The sequence below is a fragment of the Diadema antillarum genome, unplaced genomic scaffold, assembly GCF_040938485.1.
Source record: "Diadema antillarum isolate AM-2024a unplaced genomic scaffold, OU_Dant_1.0 scf00000015, whole genome shotgun sequence".
NCBI classification, from domain to species: Eukaryota; Metazoa; Echinodermata; class Echinoidea; order Diadematoida; family Diadematidae; genus Diadema; species Diadema antillarum.
The window spans coordinates 1,905,551-1,930,000 of NW_027270904.1; the positions used below are offsets into that span (position 1 = coordinate 1,905,551).

Sequence of the window (24,450 nt, forward strand, 5' to 3'; positions counted from 1 at the left end):
GAATAGTACAATAGGACACGATAGGTTGTTGGTCTATAAAGTAGGTCTACTTTGTATGACATATCGATGCGGTTAACGTAAGTTTCGCCCTGTGCCATATCCAAGGATTGGAGTTTTTCCGTCTTTCTTAATTGTCACGAAAACAAAGAAAAGCAGTCTATTCGCAGTGAAATCCACACAGATGAACGTTTCTTCCTCTCTGTCTTTCCGTCTGTCTTGCGATCGAGGAAAGGTTTGCGTCATTTATTACTTCCCGCCATTATTTGCTTGCCTGCTTCTACACAACGTCGGCACATCTCGGCAAACCGCATCGCGAAACATCAGGGTTCATCTCCCGGCCATCCTGGTGATGTGCAGGCGAGCTACAATAGAAGTGAAAAGTGCAACGCCGAATCAGACGTGAAATTGTTCTTCGAGCCACCCAGCCGGGTTCTCTATCAAGCTCTATGTGTAATGGACAATGCACGCACTTTAGTGCCTTGACATGCTGTTAACACTATTTGTCGCAAGCGGTTGATGCAACCGAAACTGATACAGCAGTCGCTGCATTAAAACGTACATCAGCCTGCACTAGACATTAATGTACATAGTGCCAAAACCTCCATTGCACACTTGCACACACAATCATGAAGTCAACCAAGATGGTGTTATAAGTACCAACGAGGTAGGAATACTAAGAGTCCGAATGCTAGTCAAATAGTAATTCGGAGGTCGTTTTCATACATTCCCTGAGGCTTCCCCGACAGATGCGCCCTGTGCTTCAACCGCCATCGTTGAGCACGCTGCTGCTGCCGACGTTGAGGCAGAAGATGATGCGGATGTTGAGGCAGAAGATGATGCGGATGTTGAGGCAGAAGATGACGCGGATGACGAGGCTGACGTCCCGACTGGTTGTAATGACGCATCATCAACGTCGTCGGACCGAAGTCGGTATTGATACATCTGCTCGTAGTAAGGCATGCTAATGTCCACCAGTTCCCTGATTTTCTTCGGTAGGCAGCTGATGTCGACGTCGGTGTCCGTTGGGGGTGGATCGAGGCCTGGGGTGCTGAAGGCCCGGTCGTATTGGCCCATGACCTTGTTGACGAACATGAGCCGTTTGGAGTAAGTCCACTCACTCAGGTCCTTCTTGCATCTTCGCCAACGTGTCATGTCCTGGTTGAAGGGGATTCCGATCGCCTTGCAGTACATCCGAAGGACCTCTTCCGGGTTGTCCATGAGGTCGTCGGCGTCGATGACGATTGGCTTCTGTCCCAGGTTGTCTATAGTGTGTTTCATGAGAGTAAAGAGTTCCTGGTACACCAAACCCTTTGGTAGGATTGTACGGAGCTCAAGCCGTAGCAGCTTGTTGGGGAATTTGTTCAAGAAATTCTGGAACGACAAGAAGACTTTGGCCGGATGTCTGATGAGGAAGGTGTGCCGATAGCCACAAGGTAGCATGTCCAACTTCCCGTCCACAGTGTAGGCCAGCTCCTTACAAAAGACCAGGTCCTTCCCAGCGTAGTCTCCTTCCAGACGCCGCTTGACATGCTTGTAGGTCAGTTTGGGCTCGTAGACAATGGGCTCGAAGAGGTAAGGTATCTTGATTTGTCGATCAGGGCCGAGGTGGCAGGCAGCGGTGTACATCTCGTGGTTGATGTCGACATTGATGCTTTCGTTCAGGACGCTGATGCAGCGCTCGAAGGCCGTGGATAGTGACCTCGGCGGCGCCCACAACATCACTCGTTTCTGCGACGAGACATTGCTCTCCGCCATGTTGGTCGGCACGTCGTGTCGGTGATTGGCGAGAAGAGACGATGCCGTTTCAAATTGCCGCTTTCCTGCACACAGGGAGACACAAAGTGGATCAATGATTGAGCGTGGCCATCAAACATCGGTCAAATTATGTACGATGGTCAGAAAATAACCCATACGTGAACATTACCACTAACCAAGCTATCACACGTTCATATCCAACTACTGTGAATAGAGTGGATGGCAGAAATCGTAAAGCGACATGTAACCGTTAATCACACATCAAGGAAAATATCAATCTAGCCCCTGTGTAGTCTTTGACAATAACTCTCTTTCATAAAGGGATCTCTAATCTTCTGCAATAACTGAATCTGAATCTGAATCTGAATAACTGAATCTAGCTCACTGAAGGCTCTGTTACGAACATAAACACTGTCGATTGTAAAAACATTTCATTGTTTGTTTTCGAGTGCAATTCAGAATTTTCCAGTGAAATTTACTGATGCAAGGTCTGAATGGCGAGTCTATCAAACTGGAGAGACCAAGCAAATAATTACAAAAGGCTATAAAAGGGACTGAAGACTTCCACTTATTCCCTATGCGTGTTGACATTACCACTATCCTATGTCACCGCATGGTACGTATCACCATGGCTTACGAGTTTGAACATCATGTTCACGTGGAGGAACCGTGATAGGGTAGTATGAACATTGCCTGTCTTTACTACCACCAATAAAAATATTTTGCGTCTGAAGCATCACCTTTGAACCTTGATGGCAATAAAATCTCAGCTATAATATCCATAATATTACATGTTACATCAGCGTGTTTTCTATCCCTATGACACACCCGCCGCACATCGGAGGTTATGGTGTCGGACCAGGCTAAAGATTTGATCTCATGGGGACATGAACACTTTCAGGCAGGGACTTTGAACAGTGCACACAACAATATGGGGATTTCTTTACCAATCGACACTAAAATCACACATGTAAGGAATTAAAGGGATGATATAGTTTTTCTTGAAATAAGGCTTCAGGTTTCCAATTTTTGTGAGACAATGAAAACCTCTTATGAAAGTATCAAAGAGCATACCATTCTAAGAGGAATCTAAAGTTTATCCAAAAAGGTGGGACTCACCTTCTACTAAGATCGCTTTGTTTGAATCAGGGTGTTTTTTTTGGGGGGGGGGGCGGGGGGAGGGGATATCTCTGCCATTTTAAAACCAATTTTTATCAAATAAACTTTGAATTCTTCATAGAATAGTAAGCTTTTTAATGTTACATCAGCGGTTTTCAATTATTTCGCAAAAACTTTAAAGCTGAATCCCCATCTCAACTACAACTACACAATTTAAGAGATGCAAAAATTTTATTATTTCAAAATGGTCGTTTCTATCAATACTTCTGATGCTGTGTTACATCTTGCACCGATGTGAAAGTATTATACAAGTGTATATGTTTATCGTGTGCATTGCATCGTGTATAAAATTAGTATACCCTGTTTGGTCTATAGCATGCAGTATATATAATGCTGTTGGTATTCAAACTTTTAATATTTCAAAACATCTCACAGATTAGAATACTATGTTTAAAAATCATGTATGCAAAGGACGGGATAAAAAACAAGCAACGACCACTTATTTACGTCGATGTAGGGCAATTTGTCAATCAGTTGCAATGAAAACATCTCGACGGAAGAAAATCATGAATTTGAATAACAAAGCAGTATCCGCTGCATGCTATAAGGATTAGAACCAACACTTGCTTTGGGGCGAAAGCTCGGTGGTCTAGTGGAGATGACGCCTGTCCGGTGATCAGGAGGTCGTAGGTTCAAATCCTGCTCGAGTATGTACGCCCACGATTTTTTTATCATGGCTACTACTAAGACACTGATCAATTCAGTGCTTATTTACGTCGATGTAGGGCAATTTGTCAATCAGTTGCAATGAAAACATCTCGACGGAAGAAAATCATGAATTTGAATAACAAAGCAAATGTTGCTGACCTTTGTTAGCAAGTTATTGTGTTTTAAAGGAGGGGTTCGGTTTTTTTTTCTCGAAATATACGTAATTAACTCAGGCTTAGATGCCTAGATAAGAAAATGATTTTATTCAGATTTCCATTCAGCTCTACATCTTTTAATTATGATTGGTATTAAGCTCAATAGAGCTAGACAGTGCTATGAGAAATAAAAGAAACTCGTATTGATTCGGATGAAGTCACATGACTATACAGACACTGATTCTCAAGCAACCAACTGCTATCATCATTAACTGTAATAATGCTGTAACAACGAACCATCCTCGATTGATAGTAGCATTGCCTTGACATTCATTGATGAAATGACCAGATCAATTACATACAGTGATGATTATGTATATTCATTTCTTTCATTCCAGAGCAAGGGAAAATTTCCAACACATCCCTACAAAATTAGGTTCTGATACCCTAGAGTCTACAATATGCGAGAAAAAGATATAGGTTTTCCCATTCATTTCCAAACTTTTTTCATTCAATTTCACAAATTTTTACTTCAATTTCGTCGCAGGATGTCGGGAATAGGCCAATCTTACTTTCAAATTCGTCTTTCGTCGTTCATTTTCAAATAAAATCCATTCAATTTAGTCATTTGGTATACATTTTCGTCATTTACAGTTCAAATTCGTCACTGTCACTCGCAGCACTCAAAACAGCAGGATCGATTTCGTCTTTTGTCAATCATTTTCGTTAAATTTTCATTGATATTCGTCTCATATCTCTATCCGGTGTGAGTTTCCAGTCATTCATGTATTTTTTTTTTCTGTAACCGTTCACATTTTACATTTAGGAGTTAACATACACACAAGTGTCCCCCCCCCCCCCCACACACACACAGAACCACAGATACAGACACACACACAAGCAATCCGAGTACACACTGATACAAACAGACGTACCGTCTCGCAAACGAAAACACTGACAAACGATTTCCAGGCAAACATGATTAAAGACAAAATTTAAGTGTAGAATTGTAACCTGTTTAATGTAAAGGAATGGATTAACATAATTATGTTTGCTGCTTTCCAGGGTACAAAAATCAAAGTTTGCTTCATGCATTATGATGCGAAAACCTGAACATTACGAGTTCAAGTTCAAAAGGTGACACTGACATACTGTCCTGGGTTATGCCTTTTGACTGTCGTTTATCCTTCAATCATTTTTGGTTGGCAGTCATGTTCTTCGTGTGTATTGTCTAAGCAATTGGTTAGGGAATAATGTGTAACGATACAATCTACGAGAGAAAGTAAAGATATGTCGGCTTAAAGTTGGTTCACCATCGAAATAAAGAATCGACAACATCTGACTAATTTGAATGAAAAATTCATGAAATTGTGTGAACAAAAACGAATTTGATCTTCACATTCTGCGATCCGTCAGCGGGAGGGATGAATTTGAATGACAACTGACGATTCTGAATGCTACGTCTTCGAAAATGTTTGACGAAAAACGAATTACAACGACAATTGACGATATTGAAGTTGGGATTTGCGTTCCACGTGCTTCTCGGGACGAAATTGAATAATAAATCTTTGATAATGAATGACAAAAGTGCGAAAATGGATGGGAAAACCTATATTACAATAGAATTAAAAATTGCACAAAAAGTGATAAGCGAGACATTGCGGTTGTCTTCCGGTTTTGATTAGACAACGATGTGATCTTTTACACTCTCTATAAATAGTTTCTGAGAATGAAATCAGAATGCCTTAAGAAACCACATTGACTCTCGTGATCATTCACACTATCATCAATCTCTAGTTTTAAGTCATTTTGATGTCATTCTCACAAAGCCAACACGACTCTCACTTCCTGTTTCTCATCACATGCTCATCGTCATCCTCTTATCTTCTTTTTTAAGTTTATTTCTTTTTTTTAATGGCACGAAGAGTCTCGATTGATGCAAACTGCAGATTGATGCTAAGGGGGTACTCCGCGACATAAAACAGGGTGGCATTTCCATTCCATTATCTGCTGAACGAATCAGTTTAATGCAATCCTTTGTGCAGGGCTAGAGCCCCTCCCGTCTATACACTCTGTCATGACTGGCCATATTTCAGTGCATATAGGAGCAGGAAAATGCGATCATATTAAATGCATCTAAATGTATACCCAGAACGTTCACGAATTTATTCGAATTAACAGTCATGAAGGGCAGGGGAACGGTTTCTTTTTTTTTGTTTTTGTTTGTGTGTGTGTTTTGTGTGTGTGTTTTGTTTTTTGTTTTGTTTTGTTTTGTTTTGTTTTTTTTTTTTTTGGGGGGGGGAGGGTAATGTGTGCATGTGTATATGTGTGTGTGTGTGTGTATGTGTGTGTGTGTGTGTGTGTGAGGAGGGGAGGAATAGAGCTTGTGGTTGGGTCAAAGGTCAATGCTCTCTCCTTTTTCCCTCATTCCTTCCCCCCCCCCCCCGCACAAAACGTTCGATGGGAGGGGGAAAAAAAGCTATCGGTAATTTTTATATTTTTGTCTTCATTCTCTCTTTTTAAGAATCGAAAGTGTTGGCAGCTACTAACAACCAGTCTACAATATCATTCTTAATGCCAATTTGACTCTCAATTCCAGTGAAAATGATATTCAGGTGCACAACAGTTCGTGGTGTGTCGTACAGATTTCTGGCCTTTAGTGGTACATGGTCAGATGGTGAACAAAACAAAAACAAAACCACTTCCATACACACCCCACCACCACTATAATAAAACTACTTTTACAGTCCCCATTTACAACGTCGTATTTGAGTGTATGCATGTGTGTTTGCATGTGTATAATGTGTAATAAATCCTTTTAGTTTGTTATACGCATCACCCACTAAAGTTTGTTCACCTTTGGGTATGCAAATTATGAACCTTGCATTACGAGGTATAGGGCATGTGATATACTTTTACAACTCCTTTTATCAGTGTATCGCAAACCACTGAAGCGATTTGCGGGCATGTCAATTCAGTGTAAAGAACCCTTACAGTATTAAAGGAAATCGCACGAATGATATTGTTACACGCCACGTTAGCTTAAAAAAAAGAATATAGAGAATATTCGTGTGTACAATACAATATTGTGTTTTGGTTTAAAATAATGTATATGCATATAATGTAATTATGTGCGATTGTAGAGAGTCAAACCAACACTTCATTATTGAGTCACTAATATCCAAGTCTAAATGCTGTTTTAATTGAATGAACTATTTTCTGTTCAGAAGTTCTCGTAAGTAAATTTACCACAAGTATTTCAGCATCAAAGTTTAACAGAGACAAAAGCTCTGATCTTGAAAGTACATTTTCGTAACAGAGGAAGCCCAGGCAACTGGGTTTGCACTTAGCCGCCAACGGTTAATGGAGGGTTATATGTGACCTGTGCCTATCGGAAGATTGGATTCGATTCACCGCCTTACTCCGTAGCTTTTCACAGCTTGACCGAGGAGATTAATCTTTTGATTTGTCGGTTTTCTCCCTCCCACCTTTCCTCGAGGAATATACATGTACGCGTTACGGTGGAATGAAAACGCATAGATCTTGCTCAGGAGATAGCAATGTAATGTCTTAAGTGTTGGCTTGAACCTTTAAACACAACTCAGGAAATACTCTCAGATTTTTTTCGTACAGCTGATATGAACGACAATGAAAAAAAGAAGAAGAAAAAACAGAACATTGCTGAAACAATATATCTATTAACTTAGATCTGTGGGCAGCTGCGCAAAATGTACAGGTATCTCCTCAAAGAAATGTTTTTCAAAACGTTTCAAAAACTATACAAGTGGTTATAAATCAAATAGGAAGTATAGGGTTACACTTTGGGCTTACATTACCTTTTGTTTATTTGTAATTTGTCTTCTATCATGTCTCATGTTTAAGGAAAGTTTTTTCGCATATGTTTCAAAGGACAAGTTCACCTTCATACACATGTGGGTTGAGTGAATGCAGCAATATTAGTAGAACACATCAATGAGAGTTTGAGGAAAATCGGACAATCCGTTCAAAAGTTATGAATTTTTGAATTTTCTGCTCAGTCACGGCTGGATGAGAAGACTACTATAGCTTGTGATGTCATATGAGTACAACTATATAAAGAAAGTATAAAGAAAATTCAAGATATTCTAACTTTTCTCACATAATAAAAGAACACTCGACTTCTCTCTTTCAGAAGTCAGGGGGAATAATATTATCCCTAACATAAGTCAGTAACAAGTCGAGGAAATGTGCACTTTATTCAAAAAGTCAAGTTTTGTGAAATTCTCTTTTTATTTTCCTTATATCGTTGTACGCATGTGACATCATACACTGTAGTAGTCTTCTCCTCCAGCAGTGATTGTACAGATATTTAAAAAATTCATAACTTTTGAACGGATTGTCAGATTTTCCCCAAACTTTCACTGATGTGTTCTACTAACATTATTGCCTTCACTCAATCCACATGTATATGAAGGTGAACTTGTCCTTTAAAAAGAGATCTATAAAAACAAACAATGTAAAAATGTTATTCAGTATAATCAAAGCTAAATATTGTTATAGGAAGTTTATACAAAATGTGAACAATAGTTATGATAACATTGTTCCAACACTAAACCTTCTACAGTTATGGTTTATTGAAAAAAAAAATGATGGGATTATATCCTTATATTTCAGGCTTTATTGAGAAATGTTTATATGGTAGGATGTTTTGTGATACAACTGCCCAACATAATTATATGCATCAAGAATGTGATAACTCGGGCATTTTTTAGGTCACTGCTCCCAATATTGTCAGCAATACCTTTATTTCATTCAAGGTAAGACAATCCTGTCATCAACTATTAAAGGCGTGCGAGTATAGCAGCACACTGTTGTAAAACTATCTTAGAGATTATGTCTCTTTGAAAACACATTCACCTGCTGACGTTCTGTAGGGCGTTTAACGTCATCAAACTAACACTAAACAGACACCATGGAGCTACAGCACTCTACATAGTAACCTCTGTGTAAAGATCTGATTACGGCTATACAATACATTGTTGGCATAACGGTTCGCGATTTAATAACCCCTGGCTTTATCCAATTGCTCGAAATCGCTTGTCATCATCGCGGTTCATACTGACTTGCTTTTACGAGAGAATATAACTTCATTATACGAGTATGAATTAACAAATATATTGATGAATCAATGAATGATTTTACCAATAGATAATTGTTGATTAAGTGATAGATGAATTCAAAACGGTTATTTGCCTATCAAATCGCAATGAAAGACCAAGAAATGAACCCCTTCATTTAGTTCGTTTACATTGTACAGTTGAAATTATAACATAATAAGAGATAATCCAAGAATTAGTTGATAATTTTATTTGACTTGACTTTTTTCACCTTCAGTATATTATTATTAATTTTATCATTATTATCATTATTATTATCATTATCATTATCATTATTGTTAGTATCACGATTAGGCCTATCATATAGGTGTCAAAAGCTGATATTTAGAATGTTTTAATCTATGAATTACGTTGATAAGAGCTGTATTATTAAATGAAATAAACAAAAACAAGTTTGATGTTGAGCAATAACGTTTCTGTGTTTGTACAGAATCCCCACGAATTATTTTTAGCTCACAGTGTCACAGTTTGGGGAATTTTCTGCATACCTCCATCTTTAACTTATTTTCACAGCAACTGAGCAGTAAACAGATCACCGGAAGAAGTCAGAAAAGGAAGAGTCATCCCTCAAGAATAGATTAGAAGATCGTTTAATATTTCTTTGGTATATTAAAAAGAAAAACATGAAATCGATCACATAGTTGCTGCTTTGGTTGGTTCATGCGATACCTGATGTTCCGTATCGTGTTACCTCGTTAAATTTTGTATGAACTGCGTTGAAGCTATTATTTCAATGTTGGTATCGGCACACGAGGAAATGAAAGCGTCCCCAAAGAAGAAGGTTTTCAATCTAACATGTAACATTATAACATACCCAGTATAGCGAGACGGCATGTCTTACATACACCCGCAGTATGAGTGTTGACTGAACGGAGTATGTGTGCTGACGTATTTATACACAATGCAAAAGGCACTTAGGGCCTCGTAGTGTAATCACATCCTATAATGGCACCTGAATGCAAGCAATGTTACTCAGATTGACAAGACAGAATGTACTGAGAGGTGGGGGCGTTCTATTTTCTCATGTGATTCGCCTCTTACAAGATGACAGGTAGATAGAGAGTGTGAGAAACACACAGATACATAGTTCAAGAAGAGAGATCATTTTTTATGGTGATCATCATAATTCACTATATCATGCAGGTGGATTTTACAGGTTTCAATAAAGCCGCCGAAAAGGACTTTTTAATTGAGTATCACAGTCCTTTACTCCAAAGGGGAAAGGGTTACAATAACGAAAAAAAAAATATCCAAAGACAATTATATTACATGTTCATTCATACGATGCGGGTTTAATCGTCGAATGCCTATCCCGATGAGGTATAGGCTCTCATCAGGTATGCCAATTCCAACCTTCCCGGCATTGTTTAGAAGGTCTCCGGCCAGAAGCTTTTCAATGCTATCATCAGAAACATTTTCATCACTCTATCAAGCGTTTCCTCAGGAGGACTTCCGAAGCCGTTTTATCATGAATGGAAACAGTTCAATAACAATGATAAAGCAGGAAAACTCGTAAAGATAATTACAGATACAAAAAGAGGGTACAATGATAACACTTTTCGAATGGCAGAGTTCTATCCAATCACTGTTATTTCAAGGATACTATGGTAACCGCTTGAATCCCGTGCTGGGAAATATATCTTGCGACTGAGGAACACGAAATTACCAAAACATGTAAACATGTTTAATAGGAATTGTCCGCGGTAGACATTTACTGTCAGACATCTTTTATATATTTTTGTCTATGAGTCTTTGCTAGAATAGAAAACCCTGGATTTAAATCATAGACTCAATGAGCAATGCCAATAAAGTGACGTAAGTTCGCCCTTTTTTTCACTTTCAGCCAGAAATAGAACGCTTTCGTATTGACTTCTCGGTCGTACAATATTGTCCATTTCATAAACATTCTTAATTCTGGTCTGCTGACATTCTTTTGTTATTTGTCGTCCGTACTGAGCTTTCATAAAACTTCTCTCTTTGATTTTGGGTGAATTCTCCTTAAAGCAAATTGTGCTTGTTTGCGTTATAGAGCCTTTTGCTGTATAGAGCTGATATTCAGGCATAATGTATTTACCAATACTTTTTGCGGGTGTTCGTGTGCGTTTGTATACGGAAGCAATAAAGAGAAATACTGAAGCAATAATAAGATATTTTATTTAAATGTAGATAATATAGAAATGAATAGAACCATCTAATCAACCAATGTGCAGAATTTCTCTTTACAGTCGTTTTCCGTGACAACCCAGAGGGTTGCCCAGCATTATTTTGCAAGATGTGCGAGAAATTTGATTTGCAAGAAATGTCTGCGCCCGCACACACACACACACACACACACACACACACACACACACTCATACCCCCTCCCCCCCCCCCATGAAAAGACCACAACAATCAGCAAAAAAAATAAAATAAAATAAAAATAGCCAGAAAATATGCCAAAAGAGAAATTTGGACCAAGATCGGTGGTGGATATGGAAACACTCTAAATGTTGTGTTCAAGAAGTAACATCCAACGAGGGGATTAGGTGCGCGCAGAATAAAACAGTGTTAGCACAAATGCACGAGCACACGCCCACGCACACACAGAGGTAACTGTCAAAAGCAGCGATATATTTGGAACCGTTCATGACAAAAATATGCCAAGGTTTGGCGAGGTAAACAAATTTGCCGTATGGCTCTTTAATCGCATTGTACATCCACTCGACCCTAACGCAAACAGACGCCCCCGTCTGACTCTGAAACAGGCAGCAAAATAATACTCAAATACGTGCAAATCGACAGAACGAAACACTAAAGCCGTGCTTCATTGATAGCAAGAAGATACCACATGCAGTGAAATTGACGGGGAACCTCAGGGGAGCTCGTATTGTCATCTTAGGCCCCTCAGTAATTCCCTGCAGGGAGCTGCAAGAATCAGTTTTCACCGAAAAACAACAATTCCTTTGAGAACATTGAGCAGTTCAGATACGTTAAGCACTACAGATTCTTGAAAACAAGTGAAATTCCCACGGAAGAGGTCTTAGGTAAAGTGACAAGTCGATTTAATAAATTCATATAACACTTTACTGCAGCTATGGGGCTAAAGCGAATGAAAACTCGGCGTCCTTCTTACCTGTGTTGCAGCTACGGTCCGACCGCCAGCATTCCGTTCTTACAGATTGGAGAGTATACAGGTGAAATTTGAAATTTAAGCAAGAACGGTGAATCAAATGAACTCCGTGTACAGCAGTCCGGGGAATTCGATGCATTTACATCCAGGGAAGACAATTGCTGCGAACGATACGATAGCTATAGTGACTCAGTGCGGTTTTCAAAACCAGTGGAATAGCATCTACTCCCCCGATTCTCTCCCTCTCTCTCTTTTCCCGTAAGAGCGCCGCTCAACAGATATCGTCATAACAGCTCAGTTCATAGCCTGTGATTGGTGGTCTCCATCGGAGCAGCTGGCTAGTTGTATACACAAACCAGTATCACCCAATGAATCACTCTATGCCCGCGTCGCTATAGCGGTACTTTTACCCTGTCTCTTGAAAGACAGGCTAACGTACACCCTTGGCAAACACAAACATACACAAACATGAAACGCACACTCATATACTCGCATTTCCAGTTTGTTTGTTTTTTATTTCTCTCTGAAGCCAATACGTGAAATCTCAACACATAATGTATATGCATGTACATGTTATATAAGATAGAAAGACAGATAGATCGATCGATATTAAATATATATGTATGTATATATATATATATATATATATATATATATATATATATATGGATATAGATATATGTAGATATATATATAGAGAGATAAAAACAGGTTGAGAATTCACGTATTGGCTCAACGAACAAATGAAGAAATAAACTGGTAATGCATTTTTTTGCCAATATAGAATGAGTTTATTCGACTCAAATTTTCAGCGGCCTTCGCCTTCTTCAGGAGTTTTAGATAGATCGATCGATCGATAGATAGATAGATAGATAGATAGATAGATAGATAGATTTCTACAAGGATTTTTATACTACACATCCTAGGGTTTTTTTTTTCATTGGTGGGTTTCTATTCTTTTTTTAAAGAACTGCTCGATATTCCGTATTATACTACGAAAATGATATTTTCAGTTCAATATAATTCATTTCCATTCATTTTAGTATAATGATACACAATATTATGTTAGGATGAATTGTATCGTGTTAACAGTGATGCTATTAAGAGCTATATAATTCAACTGATAATTGCTTGACAGAATTTATATCAAGCGGTTTACAAACAATCGCAAATTCACCATCGACCAGCTTTTCTCTTTGATATTCTGTCTCTCTTTGCCAACAACAACAAACACACACACACACACACACACACACACACACACACACTCACACACACACACACACACACACACACTTAAAATATAATGATTTGTGGGGAACTGCATTGCTCTCTCGTATTTTTCACTCCACAAGCATGACGAAAAGGCGATCATCATATCATTAATCTATGCAAAGACACACATACAATCTCTCCCTCTCCCTCTCTCTCTCTCCCTCTTTCTCTTTCTCTTTCATCTATCTCTCCATCTCTCTCTCTCTCTCCCTCTCCTCCTCCTCCTCCTCCTCCTCCTTGGAATTTTATGAGCCTGAGCTTCATGAAATCTTCCATTTTACCAACTCCTATTACAAATCCCTCTCCTAAGGCGGATTCCCGCCTTCTCTACTGTACCGTGCTTCCATTGAATAGTGGGGCACGGTATACCGTATGAATCCCAGTGGACGTAGGAAGCTAAAGAAGGAGGACAACAGTAGACACTCAAATCAAGCTGGTCCCACAGGGTCAGAGGGCCTAGCTCCAGAACCAGGTCGAGTTCAAAAGGTTACAACACGACATACATAAAGGTATACATATTTTCTGAGGTCCTGAGGGCGTGCGTTCGTATAGTTTTGGCACGCGCGTCTTCGTTCTTCAGTGATATGCGGTCGTCTGTATAATTCCCCTCCCTTCATCCTCCTCTCATCCACGCCTTTGACTTAAATTCTCTGCGTTTTCCTCTTTCTTCTTTTTTTCCCTTCACAGCTGGGTAGCATTAAAAGGATGTGACCTTAACACTTATCCTGGATTACTTCCGAAAACCTGTGCAAGATTTCGTTCGGGAGAGACCTCCACTAACAATACATTGTGCTATTTCAGTAGCGACGCATCTGAGGTGACGGTAGCTATTAATTTCATGATGGTATAGCTATCAATTTCATTACAACAGTGTCTAAGGTATAATGGCTGATGCTTTGGACTAGCAATTGCTTTAAATGAACGTAATCTCGGATCAGTTTTCGTCTTTATTGTAGATAGAGTTGATGAAACAAGTTTTTATTAAAATGAACAGGTTAATAAGAAAGTATGTGTGTACCGGGGGAAAAATAATGTAGTGCTAATCAACATTAAAATTTGAACTTAGCTATGTTTTGTTCCCAATTGTACCGTTTAAAAAAAAATGTGGAAGTGATACATTATCAAACAATTAAACCACGTTGTCAATCTAAGTTTATGGGATAGACGCATAGATTATACGGTGTCGCTCGTTATTCCGAAGGTTCGTTATTCGAAGGCTCTTTATTCCTAAGATTCGTTATTCCAAAGGTTCATTGTTCCGAATTTCATTTTCGGATTAACCAATCTTCGGAATAACGAACCTTCGGAATAACGCCACAAATTTTCGGATTAACGAACCCCTTTTCATTTTCAGATTAACGAACCTCTAGGTATAGGGAATTTGCGTGTTTCGGATTAACGACCCTTCGGAATAACGAACCTTCGGAATAGCGAATCTTCGGAATAACGAGCAGCACCCGATTATACACATTATGCAAACATGCATGACACATACTAACTGATGCTTACACACGCATGCATGCACGCATATAAGATTATGAATATATATAATTTTATCTATATATAGAGCAAACGCAAACAGAAGTAAACTGACCAGACATTAGTGTAAATCATTAGTGGAAAATGAGCAATGAAATTGGGATTTCATCGCGATGGAATCCCATTTTTTTTGCTCATTTTTCCACTAATAATTTGTATAAATAATTACATCATCTATCTAATACAGTCATGTTTGATCGAAAACGGCTTAAGAGCTATTCTTAAACGTGTTAGTTCATCATCAGATAGAACAAAATAAACCCTTCCAATGTTACCCCACTTATTGAATAACAAGGAATTATTTTCTTGAAGTCAATGATCAAAATCTAATCATCTTCTTTCTCTTAATAGTTTTAAAGGTAGATGTCTCAAATTAACAAAAATGCAGTTAACATATTTTGCGATCGAACTCTTTTTGTGTGATTGCGATCAAGTATGATCTGCGTGATCGCGATCAAGTTTGATCTGTGTGATCGCGATCAAGTCTTCACTGTGTACATTCATATACATTTATGATATGTTTCCTCTTTTTCCTCCAGAGAGGCGGAGGGATCATCGAAAGACACAGAAAGCCAGTCGTCGCGGTACAGTTTCTGACTCCAAAGCCAACACAAAGTTCGATTCCCTCTCTGATTTCCTTGTTTGACATGACGTAGCCTACGTGATCGGTTATGTCACCTGTTTGCGATTCAACATGCCGAGAACGCATAATCTCGCCCACAAATATTGTGTCTCCTACTTATCGCGTGTAAATGTCAACACTGTGTGAACGTGAGTCGTCACTTTTATGGTCTCCCCCCTCAATGTCCGACAAGAAAAAAGATGACTCTAAAGCGCCATCACTTGTATTTCGATTGACCCATACATATTGAAGAAGCCACCTTCATGGTCCAACATTTTGTCCATCCATACAAAATTTCCCGCAAAGAGTCTTCCACCAGTAAAGTTCATCCTGCGCTCATCAAACTGTCATCCACAGGCCACTTTCGGTCCGACTCTGCGTCAGCCCGCAAGACAAACTCAAACAAACCAAAGCATGTAATGTGGGACACACTTTTAGAACGGATTGAATTTGATTGGATTTGGGTCAGTTATTTCCTACATCGACAGAAATAAACATGCATGCGCACTTCAGCAATATCCTTTTAAAGAGTAAATAATAAAGGAAAAATGAGAAGCAATGCAACATTCATTGTCACGTGATTCAGTAAGTTGTGTGAGATATTCAGGACAAGAACGATACATTTGTTATGTGACCTCAATGCGATTTCTAACGACAAAACTTACAAGACGTACGATTTCCAGTCCCATATACTGACATTCATGTTAGGAATCTATACGATAACGAAACTTCACTAAAGAAAGTGAAATGTATGTTATATGTTTTTGTCGAAACAAGGAAATAAATGGACTCGGAGAGAGAAAGAAGAAAAGGGAGGGAGGGGAGTATAGTTGGGGAAGTCAACGCCCTTTTGCGTTAATGATAAACCCAGGTATATACAGACTTCATGATAAAAGGAATGTTTATGGCATCAATAAAACCGTTAAATCGGCAACGTCAGGTGAAACGCGTTCATGCCTTTAGCAAGTTACCCTTTAACACAGTTTCATCCGCGTAACAATTTTGGACATAACATAAACATTATTTCATGATGTGTGTTTGATCATCGTAAGCATTGTTTGCAAGTACATCGAACAAAGTTTTGGATCCTTGCAACCCTTTATGGAGTATGACGGCATGGGGGACTTTTTAAGAATAGATTATATTATCATAATAAATCTATGTTATAAATGTATGTATGTGTGTGTGAGTTACACGTTTTATGTATGCGCGTACGAGCGCGCGTGTGTGGCTTTGTGTGATATTGAGCGTGAGTACATCGTACCATGTATTAATTTATTCATCACATCGTATTACTATAATAATGCACCTATATACATTTTTCGTAGTCGGAAAACACCCATCAACATTCGATTTCGAATAGAAAAGTCTAGGTATTTTGAAGTCGTATTAGAATTGATTACAGCTTATATATAAATGAATATGGTGTTGCTCGTTGACGTCTGTTTTTGATTGACCATTTCTTTAATTTCAGATTCCAATCTTCTTCGTCGTTTTTTTTTTTACTTCACATCCAGTGGATATAAAAGGAAATTAAATCCCATTTGGTGTACAAGGAAGGTAAACACGACTTGTGTTTGAATAAGAGTTATACATTAACTCAATTTTGGGTCTATTTCTGAATCGACATCTTCGCGGCCTCAAGCGTTTATGTCTCGAATCATTCATAAAAAGACTAGCTGGATAATTTAGGTCTATGAATAAGTCGCCAGGCGCACGTTTGCTCTTCTATACTCTCTCGAATACCCCCCCCCCCCCCCCACCGTGTAATTCATCAACACCTTAAGGCATAAATTAAAACGGAGAGGGAGATGGGGAAAATACACACATGAAGAAATTGAGAAATCTTTTTGAGATTGGATGTGCGTTAAAGCCCATTGTATAATCATTGCAATGTTGCTGTCTTTATTTTATTGCGAAGTCGCATTTGTGACGAAACGAATAAAGGATTTATATAACACCTTCTCGACAATCTGTTGAATTTATTTCACTTTGTTTAGTAATTTCATCCTGAGAACTGAACACAGTTTGCACAACGGCATCCACCAACGAAAGAGACACACAAACATTAAAATGTTATCAAATACGCATAACTATGCAACTTAAGTAAAATTGTCCTATTAGTTAAACTTTGGTTCAAATTGTGTATAAGATTATTGCCTTCATATAGTAACTGACCATGAAGTTGTAAGAACAGCAGGAGTCACGCCTTCATTCACCAAAATGATTAAAGGAGGCAGTAAATTTCATTTGTATTACATGACCTCACGTGTGTACACAGAAAAAGTTGAAGTAAAAAGGCAGTAGAGATACGAAAATATTATTAGCAAAGGAATTAAAGGTAATGTCTTAATCATGCTCAGAATCTTAGCCGTCAGGCAAGAACGGCCCGTCACCATAGCAATAACTGGAACTTCATTGCAGTTACCATGGTGATAACTTGGCAGCAGCCAATCAACTGCGAGTATTTTTGTTTCTACTATAGTATTAACTGCAATCACCTTAATTTGGAATAAAACAGTTTCATAAAAAGAGTTGTTGTTTTTTTAAACGTCCAAGGATTACCTATGATTATTCGAATCGTAAGCAAGTTGACATGATAAATTGCGGGGAGCTATGACCGCGGATATCTGCAACAAAGACGGTACGAGAGGATGATGTCACTGGACACACAAACACACACACACATGCACGCACGCACACACACACGCACACACGCACACACACACACACACACACACACACACACAGGACAAAACATCGCTGTATGACCAGATGACGCTGCACTCGAGTACGAGTATCTAGGCCAGGAGGTGACCTTAGAGAGTATACGAACTGTACTCTCTTTTCACTGATACCAGCCCTACATGACAAAGAGATAGTTCTGGGATGATTTACCTGTCACTATCACTAAGCATCACCGCATCTCCGTACTATCATCTTCCTAAAATCAGCAGGACAAACGCAAAGGAATCAAATTGTTATATTATTTCTACATCGATCTGACTGCCAAACAGCACGTAAACTGATATCTGCAATATATACTACTCAACGTAATAAATCTATTCCTATTTTTCATTTGTCTTATAATATTATTTCTTATAGCATATTAGCGGGTTGTTTGTCTAGTTCATTTTAATGTTCTATTAGGCCCTACTTCTTCTAATTTCTTTTCTGTTTTTTTTTTTAAAGACTGTGCCAAATAGAATCAAATTTCATGTCCCTTTTAGATTTCTCTGCTGAAAATTCGTTTAAAACCGAAACCGAAACCTACTATGTGGGAACATGTAAAGCATGGCCCGTAAGAGAACTGTTGGCGATTTATATTCTTAGGTAACAACAGGGAGATTATGAGTGAAAGATTCGATACGACTCATTTGTAACTCTCTTAATTCATTGGCTGTCTTTTACCCTTTCTATGCAAGGGAGTTAAATGTGCACAAATTGTACATACAAACCGAAGGACAGGAACTAAGCATATAGCGCACAGAGGGTTAATTGAAATCAGTGGACAAAAAGTAAAGAAATTGGAATGTCAATGGGCGCAACAAATAATATAGCGCACTATTTCCTACATGCGGTGTGCCAACGATTGAAAGTTCGATTGTCGGCTAAAGAGGCAGAAAGACACTTAAAGCGATAGCTGGACCTAATTCGTTTTAATGATATACTATCTACATGTATGTTTAATTGCTTTCCTGCCGATAGAAGCTATATATGGCTAATATGAAGCTTGAAACCAAGTAAAGGTCTCCGCAAATCATAATAATTATGAAGTTTCGCTCCCATTTTCATTATGCCAAAAAGAATTCGGATGCCATGTTAATTTTAGGCCTTACGGCGCCATTAGCGGAAGTGTCATCGGATTTCAAGTACGCCCATTACGAGATAGCACATCCTTGATTGTACATGTACAAACCGCAATATTATGGCATTCAACAATTACTGCTGTTTTCCTGTTCTGTTTCGTGTCTTTTTTGACTTATTCTAGGTCTTTACAAGCCAACGAAACTTTCCTTGCATTTATTTGTGTTTGCGTGTGTGTGTGTGTGTGTGTGTGTGTGTGCGCGCGTGTGCGTGCGTGTGTGTCTGTGTGTGTGTGTGTCTGTGTGTGTTTGTTCATGTGTGTGTTGTGTTGATCAGCACTTGCTAAATAAATATTTACAACAGAGCGAGGTTAACAAACTTTCAGGGATGTATCATGTCGTCACACAAGAATCACGCGCAATTACATCGATAGTCAGGGGGAGGGGTAGAAGGTATGTCATCAAAATGTTTTGTCGATTTTTTTTTTCTGACGAACTGTTATAAACTACAGAAATCCTTTGATTGGCTGAAAGTTAATTTGTCAGAAACAAAAAAAAAAAAAAAATCCGGAAAACCGTTTCATGAAATGCTCCCACCCTTTCCAAATTAGTATAGGCTGTATGTTTCTCTCAGGGTTCGTCGTTTCTCTCGAAAATTGAATTAACGATCATTGGGGGAAAAGAATTAGACAGATATGAACTTACAGAATCCTCAATGAAGTAGATCCAAAACTGATACTCAGTCAGAGTGACCTCTTTAAACAAATCATTGTAATTTCACTTTTAAACATCCATTTCTTTTAGAAATACACAGACTACCAATATCTGCACATGCGCAAATCAAACTTAGATGAAGTATGCCAGGTTACTCTGCCTCAGTGCATCAAAATATCGCCCGCATCCGCAAACAAATTTACCGAAGGTATAACCTGTTCTCACAGAATCATATATCCGCAGACGGAACTTGGTATCGGAGCTGTTGTGAATCAAATTATTCATTTTTGTTTGCCAAAGATAAGATTGTTTTATACAATCTCCGTGTTGTTCTTTCATCACACAAGCACATTGTGATGGCCATCAAAAGGTCATGACTGTTATCTCAAAACGTGTCTTTTCATGACACAATAAACCTGTTTTATTATTCTACATCCATAAGATACGCCAAATGTATTAATGGATGTCATGTCTACACCTTGACACCAATTGATAAACATATTCACTCGAACTCAAATCCTAACAATGGATGTTTCCGACAACCAAAGAAACCTTCTTGAGACTTGGAGGACATAAAATGATCCAAGCGATGAAAACTAAAACCAATAATTTGCAATCTAAGCAGCAGCAGCAGGTAGAGATTTTTATATGGCTTCGATTTACCCACGGTATCTTCTTTCACCTACAGTGTATAACGGTGATCTTCCAGAAGGCGCTATCATCAATACCTCCATATTGCCTGGTAGCCATTTTTGCACCTGTGTTAAAGGGAAAAATCTAGTCCAAATATAAGTTTGTCGGATAAGAGAGAGTAAAACACTACTTTGATCGAAATCGGGTGAAAAGCAAGGAAGTTATGACATTTTGAAGTTTCGCTAATTTTTCAGGAAACAGTTCTTGAACGGTCAATATGAATATGCAAATGTAAAAGTGAACATGTCATCCCCTCACAACTTGCCATATAGTTTGTACGTAGAATTTTGACATTTCCATTTTTTTCATTCAAACGCAATTTTGCCCGAGGCTCAAATCCTGGTATATCTAAGTGATCTCTATTCTGAAGTTATTCAACTAGGGATAACATCTTGTTTCAGACTTCAATGACAGAAACGTTTGATTTTCGTCATTTTTTTTTGTGTACATGATCAATGGAAAATTGCGAAGTTTTGGCATGGTTAGCTCACTCATTTGCATAATTATTTATATCCACTGTTCAAGAACTGTTTTGCAGAAATTAGCAAAGCTTTTGAAAATGTCATAACTTACTTATTTTTCATCCGCTTTCAGACAAATTTTTACCTTTGAACTCGTAAGATTTTACTCTTTTTCATAAGACTAACTTATATTTGGACTAGATTATTATTAATGTGGGTCTCTACGTCTTGTCAAAGAATATTTGCTACCGGAGGGATTCGAGCTCACGATCTCTTCTCTATAGGTCAAGAGATTCCATCCACTATACACTAAGCAGTGATCCCACTTCTAGATCCTTAGCAAAACATTTCCACAACACTAATGAACGCATTATTGGTTTTAGATCGGTTATTGAACCATGCCCTATTTCCGAGATACGTCATGGTTTGTTGGTCGCTGTGTGTGTGTGTGTGTGTTCGCGTGCGTGTTTGTTTTCTTTTTCTTTTTCTTTTTCCCATCGCAATTCCAAGTATGTAAACATTGACATGTTACTCAATCGATATGTTATCTGGGTCTTGTGAATCTGGGAAGGGGTAGGTCATTCACAAAAGTTCGTTCGTGAAAGGTGAACGACCTAATAGATTACTTTATTTATTTTATTTCTGGCGTGAAAGGCCACACCGCCAAACTGAATGAGCATTGAAATCGTACAATACCGAATACTTACAGATATGAAACTAGCTATCTTTCATAATTATCTTGTAAGAAAGCAGCAGATCAAAATTAAATGCATCATGCTTATTTTTCGTCACTCTGATGGCCATAGAGTTTATTAATTCAAAATAGCGTATCCGGGCAATTACCCCCAGAGGGCAATTACCCCCGGCTAAATATTGGCTAGTGGTAAGGTTAGAGTAAATGTTATGGTTAGGGTTAGGTTTAGGGTTAGGAGTTTGGGTTAGGGTTAGGATTAGGTTCAGGATTAGGACTAGGATTAGGGCCAGGGGAAGGGTCCGGGGTAATTGCCCAGGGGTAATTAGACTGAATTAGGCTCATCTCATGTACTTCTGGTAATACTAACAATATAATAGGTAATTTGATAACATGAATATTCTGTTTTATATCAAAAAATTATGCTTTCATGATAGACACAGATATACTTCATAGGATAACACAAAAACTCTTGACAACAAGTATATAACTAACCTATATTCTATATCATTCTATTATTTTCTATGTCAGCAATATTATCCGAGGAAAATGCATGTCCTTGTTTATAAATCCTTTTCATGAAGCTCTCGTCCGTGAAAGCAGAATAAATCTATAAAGTGTTCCTGTTTGTATCATTTAACAATAAGGGGAAGGCATATTATCTCCCAAAGATTTCATTTCATCGTCAAAGGACTCAGGATGTACAGGAGAAAGGAAAGAATAATGCATAAATCAATAACTTTGCAGCCGGAAAGTCGCGTCGATTTTTCTAGGAAAGTGATTTAAATCGGAGATGTCCAAGCGTCTCTGACGCAGACGGCTATCCCTGATTTTAATAGATCATTGTTGGACGGAGGCCTAATAAGTAGGATCATTAGATTTTATGACCTTTTCTACGAAGGGGTTTTGTTTCTTGTCCTTTGTCTCTTTTCCTGTTATGTCAATATCCCACTTTTTATTTTGCTGTCTTACTATTGATATTCATAATTTTGTTTTTTACCTAACATGCATTTTTTTCCTACCATACATATTTTCATCATTCTATCATAGTGAAAAATGAATTCTATGCTCAAACTGGGCCTTGGAGGAAATTAAAGCAACATTGAGTTTTCCGAATGAAAATGTAGGCCCTATGTGATGTGCCACTGTGTAGCAATATGTAACATAAATAGTGTGATACATTGCATTGCGGTGCGTACTTTTCAACGTTCAGTTGGGACAAGGAACATTACTCAACATTATGGAGAAAAGGAAAGCGAAGGGAGAATAAAATACACGCAGAGAATAAATTTATGCCAAGGATGAATCAAATGCGTGCTTGACGTATCGTTGCGTTTCTTTGCTTTTGGGTAAACCAACTGGCGAGCGAAGAATCGCCACACATATTATACTTCACATCTGAGCTTCTGTTGTGTGAGGCGCTGGCTTTCTTCCGTTACTATGGCAACAGGTTGTTTGCCGCTGTAGCTATTCTGACGTTGACAAGCGAGTCTTCTGTTTAGCACAGCTCAAACTCCTTTCTTTGTAAATAGTCTTATTTACTTATCAATAAACGATGTCTCGTAGTGGTATCGCATAAGAAGTCATAACTACCGTGAAAAAAAAAAATGTAATTCTAATACTGAGGGCGGATGTTAAAAACATGCAAAAACAAGTTAGTGGTGTTATGTAGACTAAGCCGTTTATACAAACTAGCGTGTCTATATGTCATGCACGTCAATCAGTTATCATGCGTTGACTGATTTTGAATAGATTTTCATGTAAAGAACATTTTAAAGAATTTCAGCATGTGCCTTAATCGCCCAGATTCTTGCCGTTTATGTTTAGTGCAATTTATGCGAGATACTTGGGATCAGTCTAGGATCGTGAGAAAGCGAAGAGATCAGTATGATTATGTGCACAATGTGTCGAGAATGTTTAATAGTATAATGGCGTTATCACTAAAAATAATTTCTGTCACAATTGCGTTTATTATATATAGATATCATTAATGCAATTAAATAGTGCTAATGATGCCGTTTGAATATGTACATGTATATCACCATTTCATTGGTAATTATTGATTGTAATAATTTCACCCATGAGAGGATATATATATATATATATATATATATATAGAGAGAGAGAGAGAGAGAGAGAGAGAGAGAGAGGATATGTATATGTATATATATATACATATATATATACATATATATATATATATATATATATATATATATATATATATATATATATATATGTATATATATATATGCATAAATCCGCACTACAACCAACCCATCCCCTTAAGGTTCTTCATGATAATCATATGTATAGCATTCGCAGAGCATCACCAAGCCAGACATCCGTCGGGTGTTAGCACCGCACTATCACGTGACTATATTCTTCCGCATAGCTTTGGCGTCATTATCACCATAACGTCGCTTTGGTCAAATTGAATACGCGCACGAAGTAGGGGAAATATTAAATTTCACTCCTTCACATTCTTTTTCTTTTCACGATACTGGCAGATTGGTCAAAATCGAGTGCTAGTATGTGAATTTGATGGTTATAACGTCATTGTCCCAGCCTCCCACTCCCCAGCATTGTATCATTCTCTTGAAATGAAATATTATATAAAGAATAGATTTTTGCATTAAATGCTTTA

General features: G+C 38.2%; 1 protein-coding gene across 1 annotated transcript in view; it reads right to left on the bottom strand.

Moving 5' to 3' along the window:
• Window positions 1-717: 717 nt before the first annotated feature.
• Window positions 718-24,450, bottom strand: part of LOC139724437 (uncharacterized) — a 28,068-nt gene continuing 4,335 nt past the window's right edge. The window contains exon 2 of the mRNA XM_071635583.1: window positions 718-1,820. Coding sequence (XP_071491684.1) covers window positions 718-1,755 — 1,038 coding nt within the window. The 5' untranslated portion in view covers window positions 1,756-1,820. The remainder of the gene's footprint in view (window positions 1,821-24,450) is intronic.